General features: G+C 41.6%; 1 protein-coding gene across 1 annotated transcript in view; it reads left to right on the top strand.

Moving 5' to 3' along the window:
- Phactr2 (phosphatase and actin regulator 2) overlaps positions 1-15,745 on the top strand; it is a 102,602-nt gene that overhangs the window by 70,201 nt on the left and 16,656 nt on the right. The window contains exons 6-9 of the mRNA XM_013027006.1: positions 4,006-4,534; positions 8,212-8,396; positions 9,807-9,963; positions 12,006-12,061. Coding sequence (XP_012882460.1) covers positions 4,006-4,534; positions 8,212-8,396; positions 9,807-9,963; positions 12,006-12,061 — 927 coding nt within the window. The remainder of the gene's footprint in view (positions 1-4,005; positions 4,535-8,211; positions 8,397-9,806; positions 9,964-12,005; positions 12,062-15,745) is intronic.

Raw genomic sequence — 15,745 nt, 5'->3', positions numbered from 1 at the left:
GGCTCCCTGTGAATGATGCTGGACAAATAGGACATTATGCACATAGTGAATGACCTTCTGTCTTCTAAGAGTATAAGTTTCTCATTGGTGTGGGGTTTGGTTTAAAACACTTTAGATTGGCTTGTTAGACTATGCCATGTATATAGCTGGTATGGTTGCTGGTTCGCTCTTCCAGTAAGTGACAAATGATTCATATATTTGATTCAGCTCAACGTTCACTGTTTTTCACTCCAGTCAAAACTATTCCAGTGGAGTTGAAAGTTGTAAGGCAAAATATCCTGGTATGGTAGACTTACAAGTTGCTACCATAGATGACCAGTAGACAATAGTACCTGGTCTTGTAGATCCAGTTTTCCTTTCAACTCTAACCTACTCCATGCAGAGTAGAGCTCCCATTCCTGAGTAAAGTGGAATAAAGATGACTTCCATACCATCTTGCTTTGCAAAGGCTATTAACCAAAGTTTACATCATCTGAGGCTTTTCTCCATTAATATGTGCATAAAACTCTTCTGTCTTCCAGCAGGTCTTACTTTCCTCATCATCCTCAGCAATATTCTGGCAATGACCTATTAGGATCTGTCTTAATGTTGATCGGTTTTTGTTCCCCCTTGTAATGTATACCCATCCTACTCAAATTCATGGAATAGTGGACAGAATAACAGCTCTCTCTAAAGGCAAAAAGACTTCTCTCCCTGCCATTCTATCTTGCCATCTTGGACATTTAGTGTCTGGTCTCTTCCAAACAGCCCTAAAATGAAATATCTCAGGGTGATGTGTAGAGAATACGTAAGGGCCATTTCCTAGGGGACTATCTGCCGTCCCATGTCTGAGTCTAGTCTTGTTACTGGGGGTTTCCCAGATGGCCTCACCATGCCTGAAGGGAGGCAGGCCATGAGCTCCTTCATAAAGAAAAGCCCTGACCGTGACTGCCGTGGAGAATGAAGATCGCATCTTGCACACACTTCCTCCCTCATTCATTCACTAAGCACTCGCTGGCTCTGAAAAATAATGCTGCTATTTTACTTGAAGATTTATTTATTGACTTGTGATTTTCCTAAGGGAATATTACATTCCATGTATCTATGACATTAAATGTAAAGGCCTGAGGAGGCCTTTGTATAAATAAGAATGTGACTATTCCCAGGGTTATGACAGAGAAACAAAGCCATTCCTTGAGGATCTTTTCAAGTCAAATACTGGTAATACTCCTTCAGACTCCTGCTCATATTCCAATTGTAACCATGTAGAATTCTTTGCATGGTAGTTTTGTAGTGTTTGAATGGTGCTGACCCTCATATAATAGGTCAAATGTGGTTCTCAACCTTTGATTTGATGTTTTAAGTTATTAAACAACAGTTGTCACATGATATGCTCCCTCTATTATTTAATGGGGTGGCCATATAACCAGCTGCTTGCTTATCAGTAAGCTATTTGTACCTTCTCTGCTTTGCAGGGAATTAAGGGTTAATCTCCCTTGTTTATTTTCTTTCTCATTATTAACTGAGAGGCAGCACTTTTTAAAAACAATTACAGTTGATTCCAACAAAGCCTGTTATACTGAAAAATACTTAATGAAAAAATATGATATGGCTTACATTTGTCTCCCAGACATTAAAAATAATTTTTTTTTTGGTTCTGGTCGTGGGGCCTGAACTCTGGGCCTGGGCGCTGTCCCTCAGCTCTTCAGCTCAAGGCTAGCGCTTTACCACTTGAGCCACAGCGCCACTTCCGGCTTTTTTCTTTTTGCTTATGTGGTGCTGAGGAATTGAGCCCAGGGCCTCATGCATGCAAAGCAAGCGCTCTACCACTGAGCCACCTTCCCAGCCCCCAAAATAATAATTTTATTTCTTAAGACAGGGTAAAATTAAATGTATCTTATGAAAGAGTTTTCTAAAAATTTACTAGAATATTATTAGTGTTGATAGATGGAAGAGATTCCATCAAACTTACCTAAGTAAACAGTAGAGCATGTTTAGGCACAAAATCTGTTGGAAAAAATTAGTTTAAAATAGGCTTAGGATGCAAAAGTATGCTTAGTGAGTTTGTCTCGTACACAAGGAAAGGTAAGAACTTGGGTCATTCCAAGTCTAGATTTGGTGATGGAGAATTCTATATTGTGTATTATATACAAATTATATATATAGAGAGAGAGAGAGGGAGAGAGAGGAGAGAGAGAGAGAGAAAAAACAACCCACACTAGAGAGACTTTTTTTTTGAGCCTGGACCTGTCACTACATGAAACTGACTCCTGTCACTATTGCTTTGTTTAGATTTCATCTTTGACCCTCCCAGTTGACTTCAATGTAGTTATAACTCAAGTTATGTTTAGTAGCATCAATGTGGTTTGTCACCACAGTACTAACAAGAGCTTTCCTAAGATTGCATCTCTCTATGAAAGATGGTATAACCCCTCATGAAGTTAGAGAGACATGTAACATTATAATAGGAGAGCAGCTAGAAGTTATAGATCATAGAGGCCATGAAACAAAAGAATAGTCTCATAAGCATCAAATATATTTTCGAGAATGACATGAAGAAGATAATTGACTTTGCTTTTCTACAAACAATTTAGTGAAAGGCAGAGCTATCCAGAAGTAAGCAAATAGACCATGGCAATCCTTTAAAGAGTCATTTTGAACACAAGCAAAAAGAGTCATTAGATTTATTTATGAATTCTGTCATCAGAAGTTGTGGGAAGAGGCAGGTGAGTTGGCACACATAGATACCAGCTACTCAGGAGGCCCAGGCAAAAGGATCACTTGAGCCCAGGAACTTCAGACAAACCTAGACAATATAGTGAGACCTTGTCTTAAACATAAATAAAGCTGAATGCTAGTGGCTAACACCTGTAATCCTAAGTACTTAGGAGGCTGAGACCTGAAGAACCCAGCCCAGGGAGAAAATCTGTAAGACTCTCATCTCCAATAAACCTCCAGAAAGTTAGAAGTGGAGCTGTGGCTCAAGTAGCAGAGTGGCTGGCCTTGAGCACAAAAAGCTCAGGGACAGTGCCCAGGCCCTGAGTTTAAGCCCCAGGATTGGCACTATATCACTATAATATATATTCTATATATACACACACATAAAAAGATATTGTAGAAGCTCTCATTGTGATATTCTTTCCTTTCAAATTATTCAGATGCTACCCATGTAAATTCTTCTTGTAAAAACAAATGAAACCGGCTAGGTACCAGTGGCTCTCGCCTGTAATCCTACCTATTCAGGAGGCTGAGATCTGAGGATCATGGTTCAAAGCCAGCCCAGGGAGGAAAGGCCGTGGAACTCTTATCTCCAAAACAAAACACCAGAAAACTGGAAGAGTGCTGTGGCCCAAGTGGTAGACAGCTCACCTTGAGCGGAAGAGCTGAGGGACAGTGCTCAAAGTTCAAGCCCCATGACCGACCAAAACAAAACAATTGAAACCATTTTCCTTACCTTTTGATGGTTTGAAGGAGGTTTATCTTTCCTGAGTGCCTTGTCCTAGTAGGTTATTGAAATGGTGGTTACTCTTTAACAAGGAGACAAGTGAATTTGCTTTGACTTAGAAAAAGGCTAGCTGGTGGCATAGCACAGCTTCTTCAGAATACGTGTCTGACTCCATTAGAGAACACCCGTCAATGTGGAGACTCACTTGGGCTCTCAGTGGACCCAGCTGACCACTGGTGACGGTCCTCTTCACACCCCAGTGCCTCTTTTTTACAGGTAAAGAGCTGTTCTGGGTAGCCATAGGACAAAGAGCTGAGGGCTCCCTTTTGGTTGTTCCCCAAAACACGACAGGAGAGAAGAGCAAGGGGGCTCTTGCCCCTTAGTTTTTCTCTACGTTTCATTTGTTCCATACTACATTCAGGGTAGGTGGGAGACAGAAAACCAGGTCAATAGCATTATTAGCTGATGCTCTCCCAAATGTTAAAGGGAACAGTTGAAATGTCATGAGCGATTACAGTTTAGTCACTTCATTCAAAAGCATTGCATCCTTTGGTCTTTAATGCAACATCTCTCTGTTTTAGCTGGCTCTTCTCACTTGAAAAAACCAACTGGTTCCAAAACGTCTGCTTCACCGTCCACTTCATCCACCTCTTCTCGACCGAGAGCTTCCAAGGAGACAGTTGCTAGCAAAACAGGGACAGTGGGAACAGCAAAGGGCAAGAAAAAAACTGGCAAGCAGTCATCGGCCTCCAGACTGTCCTTAGACGCCGCCATACCTGGCCCATCTGATCTTAAAGGAGACCCTGCAGAGACCAGTGTGGGGAGCCTCCAACCCGAGCAGACTGTCCCTGAGGCTGAGGAGCAGGCTACTGGCAAATCCAAGGCCACCGGCCCTTTGCCTCCTGTGACTCCACCACCCTCCTCCCCAGCCCTCCCTCTGCCTCTTGAAGATCAGTGCATTATTGCCTCAGACACACCAGTGGTCCTGGTCAGCAATGGAGCTGGCCAGCCCATCTCTGCCTTAGACCCCAGCCAACTCCTTGGGACCGAAGAACCCACCACTCTCTACTCAGGCACTGGCTTAAGTGTTAACAGAGAAAACGCAAAATGGTAAGTCAGGCCCAAATCTCACTTTCCATCTAAGTACCAAAAAGTTCACTCAAGTCATGAATGAGTCTCTATTTTTTATTGAGCTGATGAATGTTAGGTAAACACACACGGAGTCCAGCCATTGGTTTTTCTTAGCCCTGCCCTGGGAATGCCAAGAGCTATGGAGAAAATTTCATTGATGAAGTTACAAACACCACTTCAGCTCTCTTAACTTTCAAGAATACACAGCAGCTCGGCAGTGTGTGTGTGTGTGTGTGTTTAAATAGTTCTTTTCTCCTTCCTTAGATTGTTTATCTTTAGACCTTGATTATTGGGGTCCAGTTGGCTTACCCATCATCATCATAACAAGTCAGCTTCTTCCCCCAAGAAAATTAAGACTCAGGAAAAACCTCTAGAATTCCAACTCCTTCTCCAACAAGAGAAGAGGGGTTCTCATTTTTCCTCCTTTAATTTTCCACCCAGCTTCCTCTCTGAAGCCTTCCACTAGTTCTATACAGAATCGGTTATTTTATCTACTGGTAGATAATGGTCCTACCATAACCACTTGCCCAATCTAGAAACGCAGGGATCTTCCTACAATTCCCATCTTTCTTTATGCTTTGTATCTAAGCACAAAGTCTTACAAATGCACTACTGAAAGATTAAGTAAGATAAGGCATCCTTCTTGTCCCACAGGTATGAACAGAAGGTTGTCATAGATGGAATTACTAATTCTATCTAGGGAAGGCTTGGAGTTCTTAAATCCAGCTTCTTCTATCTTGTTTCTAAGAATAAAACCTAAATCCAATCTTCAATGTTTTAGTAGGTTTTCTTTCATTAAAAAACCATTCATGTATTAATTAGATTGGTTTTGATCACGACAGTAAAATATCAACTTTTTAAAGGGTTATGAAAAATAACCTTCATTTATTGAATTCTTAATATCAGGAGCTAGGATGCTACATTCATTATCATTTAATTCAGATAAATCTCCCCTGGGGTTTCCTGCTTTATAGATCAGAAAAGTGGGACTGAGAGAGGTAACAGTATGCTCACAATCACACTATGCGTGAACGGAGGCAGAGCCCAAGTGCAAACCTGACACTGCGTATTGAGATGCAGGCCGGGAATCACTTCAGATCTCTTCTCAAACTATTTATTTTCATGGGTTTTGTTTTCTTTTTTCTTTTTTGCCAGTCCTGGGGCTTGAATTCAGGTCTGAGTGCTGTTTCTGAGTTCTTTTGCTCAAGGCTAGAGCTCTAGCATTTGAGCCACAGCTCTATTTCTGGCTTTTTCTAAGTAGTTGATTGGAGATAAGAGTTTCATGGAATTTACTGCCTGGGATAGCTTCAAACAGCCATCCTTACATCTCAGTCTCCTTAATAGCTAGGATTGTAGGCGTGAGTTACCAGTGCCCAGTTGTGAGTGTGATTGATTTTTTCTTTTTTTTAAAGCAAAATATTGGCCAACATGCCCAAAAAGTACAAGTGTTTAAGATAACATCTACATTTATGGAAATAGATTATTGAGTTCTTGGATTAATTATTCAACATACTGAAGAATAAGGATATTAGGTAGTCTTGAGCATTGAGAGAGCTGATGGTCAAAGATGACCTGACTGTTCAGTTCACTTCCATAAACAGGAAGCTACTGTTTTATACTAAGTATACTACACGCTGAGAGTTTAATACTCCTAGAAAGCCTGCATGTGAGTAATTGTCACATTGGTAAATGTCAGTTTTCCATTTCTACTGATGCTACCCTTGGGGGACCTAGATTAGGATGTCACGGGTCATTAGAATATCATAGATTTTCCTGGTAGGGATAGTCAAAGTAACGAATGCTTTCCTTTAAAAAAAAAAAAAACCTATACATTCGTCGAAAATGAAAATTCCAACTATAATTTATCTTACATGGATAGTTTCTGTTTGTTCTTGAATTAATGAACCTGGAGTAAGTTTTCTCTCCAATTTTCTTCTGAATTCTTTCTTCCTCTGTCAAGTGGATATTTAAGTGTGAAGTTTGGACTCTTAGATGCTGGTTTTACTTAGAACTCTCCCTCGGTTATATTTAGTTACCTAAAGTGTGAAAAATCTTGTCATTTTATGAAAAGACTTCTGTTTGGAATACAAACATCAAAACTTGAAAGAGGGCAAGTAGCTATGTATAAAAATACCTAACCTGTATTTCCAGATTGTGGGGTTCTAAGTGTAGGGTTTTGTTTGTTGGTAGTTTTATCCACAACAGACATATGTGCTGCATTCTAAGGCAGAAATTGATCAACCCATTTTGAGGCTGTATCCAAGGTGACTTGTGTTAAACACGTCAAGAAGCACCATTTTGTCCAACGTGCCAAGAAACTAGAGGGGGGGTGAATTAAAGTGAAGGGAAGATTGACTGACAGTAATTAACCAGTAGTTAATGTTAAGTATAACTTAGAACAGTCGTATAACTTTTTTTGTGTGCCATTACTGGGGCTTGAATTTAGGGCCTGGAGGCAGTCCCTGAGTTCTTTCATGCTTAAGGCTGAGGCTCTACCACTTGAGCCACAGCTCCACTTGTGGCATTTTGCTAGTTAACCGGAGCTAAGTCTCACTCTTTCCTGCTCACTCTGGCTTTGAACCATGACCCTCAGATCTTTGCCTCCTGGTTCAGTAGGGTTACTGGAGTGAGCCACTGACATCTGGCTCATTAATATTAATTTGATAAAGTAGAAAATAGGTATGACGGGCTGGGAAGGTGACTCAGTGGTAGAGCGCTTGCCTTGCATGCATGAGGCCCTGGGTTCGATTTCTCAGCACCACATAAGCAAAAAGCAAAAAGCCGGAAGTGGCACTGTGGCTCATAGTGGTAGAGCACTAGCTTTGAGCTGAAGAGCTGAGGGACAGTGCCCAGGCCCAGAGTTCAAGCCCCACAACCGGACCCAAAAAAAAAAGAAAGAAAAAGAAAATAGGTATAACATTGTATGCAACATAGAACATTGAGTAAACTGTGAGTCTCCCATCTGGATTCTAGATTGGATTTTTTTTTGGGGGGGGTCCGGTCATGGGGCCTAAACTCTGGGCCTGGGCACTATTCCTCAGCTCTTCAGCTCAAGGCTAGGGCTCTAACACTTGAGCCACAGCACCACTTCCAGCTTTTTTTTCTGCTTATGTGGTGCTGAGGAATTGAACCCAGGGCCTAATGCATGCAAGGCAAGCGCTCTACCACTGAGCCACCTTCCCAGCCCCATGAGACTCTTATCTCTGTATAACCACCAAAGTTGGATGTAGTACCATGGATTGAGTGGTAGAGCACTAGTGTTGAGCACAAAAGCACAGGATAAGCTTCCAGGCCCTGAGTTCAAGCCTTCAGACTAGTGTGTGTGTGCGTGCACACACACACACACACACACATAAACAAAACACAGAATTATCCCCTTCTGTGTATATTAGCCTAAAGAATTGAATTTGTATGCCTGGGTTCTTAGCAATACTATTTACTATAGCCAAAAAATGGGAAGAGCTCACATGTACGATAGTGACTCGTGAACGGATACACAGAATGTGGAATATATGTACAACGCCCTCCGTCCAGCTTCTGCTTTCCCCCAGTCTGAGCAGTGCCCGTGTGGCGCTGTAAGCTCCTTTTACGATGTTGGCGCCCCCTCAGGTGGCTCTGAGCTTCGCATCACCCCTCTGTTTCTGTGCCCTTCCCAGTTTTATGACCAAAGATGAGATGGAGAAGGCAGGACCTCAGCTGCTGGCCCCTGGACTGATGGGAGAATCCTCAGAGGAAGATGGCCCACAGGAGTACCAGGCCACCGACTCTGATTCAGATGGCCCCATCTTGTACACAGATGATGATGAGGAAGAGGATGAGGATGATGATGGCAGTGGAGAAAGTAAGACTGTTTGCTGGAGGTGGGGAGGGGAGGGGATGGTGGACAGAGGCAGCTGCATGTTACAAAGAGCACAGATTTCTTGAGCTACCAGACAGCTGGTGTTTTTCTTCTCTTGGCTTTCTTTCTCACAGTAGATGTATGGCTATCCTAAAGTTTAGCTATGATGACAAGCCTTTGTGGATGATGATGCCAAGGGATGGCTCTGGCCTTCATCCGTGAACTACAATGGGCACCTTTGTGTTTATACCAAGGCTTTCTAATGAGAAGTGCCTTTCTCAGATCAGAGATGCCCCCTTCCCTCCTGGGACTGTTGTTGAAGAGACAGCATCAAGGCAGGGTACACTGGCTTGTTCATCTAAGTGTGTGAGAATTTCACTTACTTCTACACAGCAGTTTTCATAAAGAAGAGGGAGGAATGAGTGAATGGCAAGTAGCTTTTTAGACTTAAAAATGCTCATTCAACACATCAGGGAAAGGTAGAATAGGGAGCATGCCTGAATAAAAGAAAGTCAATGCTGCCATTTATATTCAGCTTAAAGAACTAGAATGTGTGGTTATTTTTTAAAACCTCTGAGCAAGATGACTTGGGAGGACTTCACCATGGGATTGAATTGATAGATTATGAAAATGCATATATATTTATATATTATGAATGCATATATATTTAAAAATGTTAAGTCAAAAAAATTGGGTCAAGATGACCAAAGTTATACACACATGTACACATGAAGAAAGCATAATGGGAACCATAAAACACTGTTTGGAAAAAGGGAGAGGAAAAAGAAGTGGGGGACTATAAAAAAAAGAAAAAATTTTGTTGCACTCATGATTAAACAGAAGTTTGTCAGATTCCCTCTGATTTGTATAGAGGATGAAAAAAAAGCAAAATTATGTCATCCATCGGGTATGAGCTCATCTGCTGAGATTTAAGGGTCCATGGGTAATTGAAGGTTACAACATTTGTGTACATGCTAGACTCTTTGCCAACATGAATGCAGCACAGAGGATGACAGGGATTAACTGTACAGAACAAATAAAATTTGTGTTAACTTGAAAAAGAAAAGGCAGGAAAAGCATTGTGCAATCACTAATTTCCATTATCCACCGTATCAGCGAAATACCACCATATCTCTTCAGCTATCTGTTTCCAAGTATTGAGCTTATAGACTTCCAAGTTTTTTCATGGTGTCCCAATATTTTCCCAGAACATTTAAAAAAAAATAGTTCAGGAAGCTTCTCAGAATGAACTATATCCAAGTTGAAATCTTTTTCCCCCCTCGGTTAATTAGAATTGCCCTCTCATATGTGGATGAAGAATTTAGCCTGCACCCTCTTTAAAGTGGAGGGTAACCTGAACACACTCGCTAATGGCTGTTTTATCTGCATCCCTCACCTGGTTTAAATCCTCAGGTACTTTGGCAAGTAAGATCCGGCGGAGGGATACTCTTGCTATCAAACTTGGCAACAGACCATCCAAGAAAGAGTTAGAAGACAAAAACATCTTACAGCGTACATCTGAAGAAGAGAGGCAGGAAATCCGGCATCAAATCGGAACCAAGCTGGTCAGGTAATTGCTGGTGTGGTAAGCAGGACTGACTGATTTGTACCTGCCTCCCTCCTGAAGTGTACAACCTACCTGAGATCAATGTGAATTTGGGGGAAGTTACGGACATAGCAGCCCATCTGGTCTTTTAAAGTTAGTTTTGTATGGTGAATCAATCAAAAACCCGTCCCCTTTTGAGGTGTGAATTCTCTGCCAGCCAGTGGCTTTGAGATCTCTAAAGGTCTCGCTCAGGCTAGGCCCAACAAACTTTCTACAGAGGATCAGTTAGTGCGTATGCTAGGTTTGGCTGACGAGATGGTCTCTGGTGCAGTTTACTAGCTCAAGGAGAGGAAGAAGATTTCTGAAGGCCACATAGTTTCTTCGTAGCAAAACCAGATTAGAATTACTGTTCATGGGATTTCTGCCTAATCTCTCTCTTATTGTGTTTCCTGCTTTGTACTTTTTATACTATCTAAGAGAATATGTGCTTATAGGATTTGTTGGAGTGTTTGTTTTATTGCTATTGTTTGTTTTGCTATGGAGAAATTAAATCACTGAATGGTATTTATATACAAGAATAATGTCTACAGGCCGATGGCTCATGCCTGTAATCCTAGCTACTCAGGAGGCTGAGCTCTGAGGATGGTGGTTTGAAGTCAGCCCAGGTAGAAAAATCCTCATGAGACCCTCATCTCCAGTTAAGCACTCAAAAACCACAAGTGGTGCTATGGCTCAAGTGGTAGAGTGCTAGCCTTGAGCACAAAGAGCCTCAGGGACAGTGCCCAGGCCCCGAGTTCAAGCCCCACAATCAGAAAAAATAAAAAGAAGAATGGCAGGCTGGACACAGTGAATCATGCCTGTAATCTCGACCACTTGGGAGGACTAAGATTAGAGGCCACCCTAGGTAAAAAGTTAGGGAGTCTTTATCACAACAAACAAGTTGGCAGTAGTAGATCTCACTTGTAATCCAAAATATACAGGAGATATAAGTAGGAGGATCGTGGTCCAAGCCCAGCCCTAAGCAAAAACCTTGAGACTCTTCCTGGAAAAATAAAGCAAAACAAGGCTATAAGTGTGGCTCAAGTTGCAGAATATGCCGGTCTAGCAAATACAAGGCTCTGAGTTCAAATGCCAGTACTGCCAACATATCATGATGATGATGATGATGATGATGATGATGATGATGATGATGATGATGTCGTCGTCCCTTGGATAGTCCCAACTGCATGTATGGCTTGAAAAGGAAAGGGAATGAAGAGATTACACTCAAGTCATTTTTTTGTGCCATCCTGGAGCTTGAACTCAGGGCCTGGGCACTGTCCCTGAGCTTCTTTTGCTCCAGGCTAGCACTCTACCACTTGAGCCAGAACTCCACTTCAAGTTTTTGTTTTTTTGTTTTTTGTAGATTAGAGGAGATAAGAGTCTTTCCTTCCCCAGCTGGCTCCAAACTGCAGCCCTCAGATCTCAGGAGCTGAGTAGCTAGGATTACAGGCGTGAGCCACCAGCGCCCAGCCACTCATTCATTTGAAGGGTAACAAGCAGAACTTAAAATGCAACTCTTCTCACATGCCACTGTAAAAACCATTACACCAGGGGCTGGGAAGTTGGCTCAGTGGTAGAGCACTTGCCTTGCATGCCTGAGGCCCTGGGTTCGATTCCTCAGCACCACATATGCAAAAAGAAAAAAGCCGGAAGTGGTGCTGTGGCTCAAGTGGTAGAGTGCTAGCCTTGAGCTGAAGAGTTGAGGGACAGTGCTCAGGCCCAGAGTTCAGGCCCCATGACCAGACCAAAAAAAAAAAAAAACCATTACACCATCTGCTTGGCTACTGGGGAGGCTGAGGTCTGTAGCCAGGTCCCAAGTGATAGACACACAGTTCTGTCTCAAAGAGAAAGAAATAGAATGGAGCGTGGGGATTGCTGGCCTTCCAAGCCACAATCTGGAGTTACCAAAATGATGCTAAGGAAGGAAGTTTGTGTATTTAATGAACGGGTCTGGCTTTATTGTTTGATTTGGTATTTCCCACTAAAGAAGCTTTGTTTGTAAACTCTTCTTTTTGTCATTATAGGAGACTCAGCCAGAGGCCAACCACTGAAGAATTAGAGCAAAGAAATATCCTAAAACGTGAGTGTCCTTGGTATGCACTGCCTCGTGGGGCCATAAACATGCCACCTCACAGCTAGGCCAGCTTTCAGTCATAACTGACTGGAATGGTCCATTTACATTATAGCTATATATATATATATATAGTTGTTTGTTATTTAAAAATAATTTCTTGCTGGGTACTTGTCGCTCACACCTGTAATCCTAACTATTCAGGAGGCTGAGATACGACAATCAAGGTTCAAAGCCAGTCTGAATAGGAAAGGCTATGAGACTCATCTCCAAGTAACCAGCAAAAAGCTGGACATAGAATTGTAGCTCAAGTGGTAGTGTGGAAGCCTTGAGCAAAAATTCTAAGGGACAGCACCCAGGCCCTGAGTACCAGAAAAAAAATATTTCATAGTGTCATCTATCCCCAGACTACAGCTGTTTAACAATTATTTTTGAGAAAGATGAAATATATTCCCTAGTTTTCTTTCACCCACATATTTAAGAAAATGCTCGTCTACTTGCAAATAAATGTCAAAGACTCCACAGGAAATCAGACATCCCTATATTATTATTAATCACAAAAGTTTGTTGCTAAGTTGGACAAACTACTCAATTTAACACAACATTATGGTAAACATTTTTCAATATATTTCATTTTCTTATTTGTGATCATTCTGTGTCCCTTTCACTTACAGTTCTTTGGTTCTTCAGCTCATTTTTTCCTACTTGATTTTTTCCATTCTATTTTTTCTTCTAGTCTCTTTGCCAGGGCTGTATGGAAAACCCACATAGAAATCCAAGGGTTTTTCCCCCCTGCTGTTATTTATCAGAAATGTTAACTGACTTCAGCAAGAAATGGACATTTTTTTAAGTAGAACCTTACTGTACTTTTATGTATTAATCCAGTTTCAAAAGAGCTTTTTAGTGCATGAAATATCAAAGAACAGAAATAAGCAGATCTGGGAGAGTACTACATAGAAATAAGCCTTGGGGGGGTGGGGGAAGAGGGGAGCGATCTTTCCAGCCTGGCTTGGAGTTGGCCTGCTGATGACCCTAGCTCTTCAGCCTGAGTTATTTTCTTTCCTGAAGGAAAGAAAGATTTTCCTAGGATATTTAGACTACAGTTGTCATAACTAAAGCAACCAACAATGAAGATTTAACTGTAAATGGAATGCAGTCTGTGAGATCTTTGTCCTTAACAATGCTTTTTTTTCCCTGACCATTTGTATCACTGTAGTAGAACCCAAGAAAGGACTTGAGTGCCTAGAAATGTGTGAGTGTCCATTTGAAAGGGGGGGGAGTCATGGCTAGAAAAGAAGTAAATTTTTGCCTTAGTTTTTCTGAGGGTTGTTGATAGCAACATCTCATTTTGATCACAAAACCCCAAATTTTCATTGCTTTCAATCACAGATTCCTGGGGCATATCTGTTGAATTTTAAGTTGACTTCAATGCAGACTCTAAAAGTTCCTAAAACTCAGAGATTATGTCTTCTTGGATGCCTGATGCAATCCTTAGGTGGGGTTGTGGGGAGGAGGGGAAGAGAGACAGAAAAATTTCTGGATAATTCTCTCTTGCTCCTGTGAGATGAATGTGCCAAACCACACTGGAGTTTGGTTATTTGAGGAACTGTGTCAGGGATCCGGAAATTTATTACATGTTGATCTTAAGTGCTGTGTTGGCTTTTGTACCCTCTGTTTTCCTGGAGGTTTGGGAAAGAGTGAAATACCAAAGTCAACTTCAGATTTGACTCCAACACTTTATGTACTTCCTTCTAAGTTCATGTTGATTCTGGAAACGAAGACATGTTTCCAGTCTGGAGACTCTGATAATGGCTTGTGATCTCCTGACACAAGACTGCCTGGCCAAGGCAAGCAGACTATGGTGGAGACTCTCCTGGCTCCCCACATCCTCCGTCCCCCTGCCCCGGCTTCCCACCCTACAGCGCAGGGAGCTGAATGGTGTAGCTGACGAACACTTCACTCAGCCCCTCTGGCTTTGATTTTCCCACATAATCATGTTTTTGTTTAGAACAGCATAATTGTCTATCTGGAGAAAATTAATGTGTGATAAGATATAGTTTTTAGGGCCAGGTTTTTTTTCCAGTGGGTGATCTTTTTATTACAGACTAACTGAGTCACAGTTTCTTAGTTTCATTCAACAGTTCTCAATCAGAACCTATCCCTGCTTTAATAAACAGTAAAAATTGAAAGGAAGGAAGGAAGGGAGGGAGGGAGGGAGGCAGGAAGGAAGGGAGGAAGGAAGGAAGGAAAGAAAGAAAGAAAGAAGGAAGGAAGGACAGCTGTAGCTTTCAGTGGGAACCGTGGCACAAACTGTGTTTCTATCTTTACTCTTTACTTGATTTTGTTCTTATTTTGGTGTCACTATAGTTTATTAAAAAATATAGATGTACTAAGGTATATCTCATTGTGCATTTTAGAACTAGTTCCTTCAAAGTAAGACTTTAAAAGGACCACCAGGTATTGGTGGCTCACATCTTTAATCCTAGCTACTCAGGAGGCTGAGATGTGAGGATCACAGTTCAAAGCCAGTTTGGGCAGGAAAGTCTATGAGACTCTTTATCTCTAATTATCTGCCAGAAAACCAGACGAGGAGCTGTGGCCCAAAGTCATAGAGCGCTAGCTTTGAATGAAAGAGCTCAGGGACAGGGCTCAGGTCCTGAGTTCAAGCCCCACAACCAACAAGAAGGAGAGGGGGAAGGAGGAAGAGAAAAAGGAGAAGGCATGTAAAAAATAAGGATTTGATGCTTGAAAGGTCAACTTCTGCTAAACAATACAAGTAGTGTTTATGGAATGTCTTCCATTTCAGAGATTGAGATAAAATGTAGGTTCCCTTACAATATTTAGTTGTGAATGTCCTCCTAGCTTGAGTTCTCTATGTTGATAGAGCTGAGGTTGTCCTTGAACTCACTATTATAGCCCAAGCTGGCCTTGAACCTCCTGTTCCTCCAGCCTCAGCCTTCCCACTGCTGAGATTCAGGTATGTGATACCATACGCAACTTGAAATGTTTTAAACATGCAGAAAAGTTGGAGTTTTACAATGAACATCAATATGTCTGCCATCTATTATCTGTTGACTGCTTGCTTCAACATCTGACTAACCATATGTTGATCCAGATTTTGTCAATACATAGATGTTGACTTACACGTGTGTTTACATTTGTTGAAAATATCCACCTGGGTACGTGTAGAACATGTACCCTCAAAAAATACTTCATGTCATCATGGTAGCACAAGGCAAAAGTCTGAAATCCTATCTCAACCAAAAAGCTGGGAATGGTGGCTATTTCCTGCAATCCTGGCTATGTAGGATGCATAGGTAGGAACATTAGTTCAAGATTAGCCCAGGGGGAAAATAAAAGATCTTATCCAAAAAGTATCTGAAGCAAAAAAAAAAACAAAGAAAGGAAAAGAGCTGAGGATATGGTAAAGGAGTAGAGAGAATATCTAACAAGGGTGTGGCCCTGGATTCAAGCCCTGGTACTGCCATGTTTACACATATACATACATATGTGGCTCTTTTAAATCCATTTTTATCCAAATTGATAACTCAGGAATATATAATACAGTGCTAGGGTGCTGTGTAAATGATAAAGCACCTGTCTCAAATCCAAGCCCTGAGTTCAAACCCAAATACCACCAAAATACATACATGCTGACCACACATTAATGAATAGAATAGAACTCCCACTGTT

Source organism: Dipodomys ordii, unplaced genomic scaffold (genome assembly GCF_000151885.1).
Source record: "Dipodomys ordii isolate 6190 unplaced genomic scaffold, Dord_2.0 Scaffold98, whole genome shotgun sequence".
In the NCBI taxonomy this organism is placed as follows: Eukaryota; Metazoa; Chordata; class Mammalia; order Rodentia; family Heteromyidae; genus Dipodomys; species Dipodomys ordii.
This window is presented reverse-complemented; position numbering and strand designations above follow the sequence as displayed.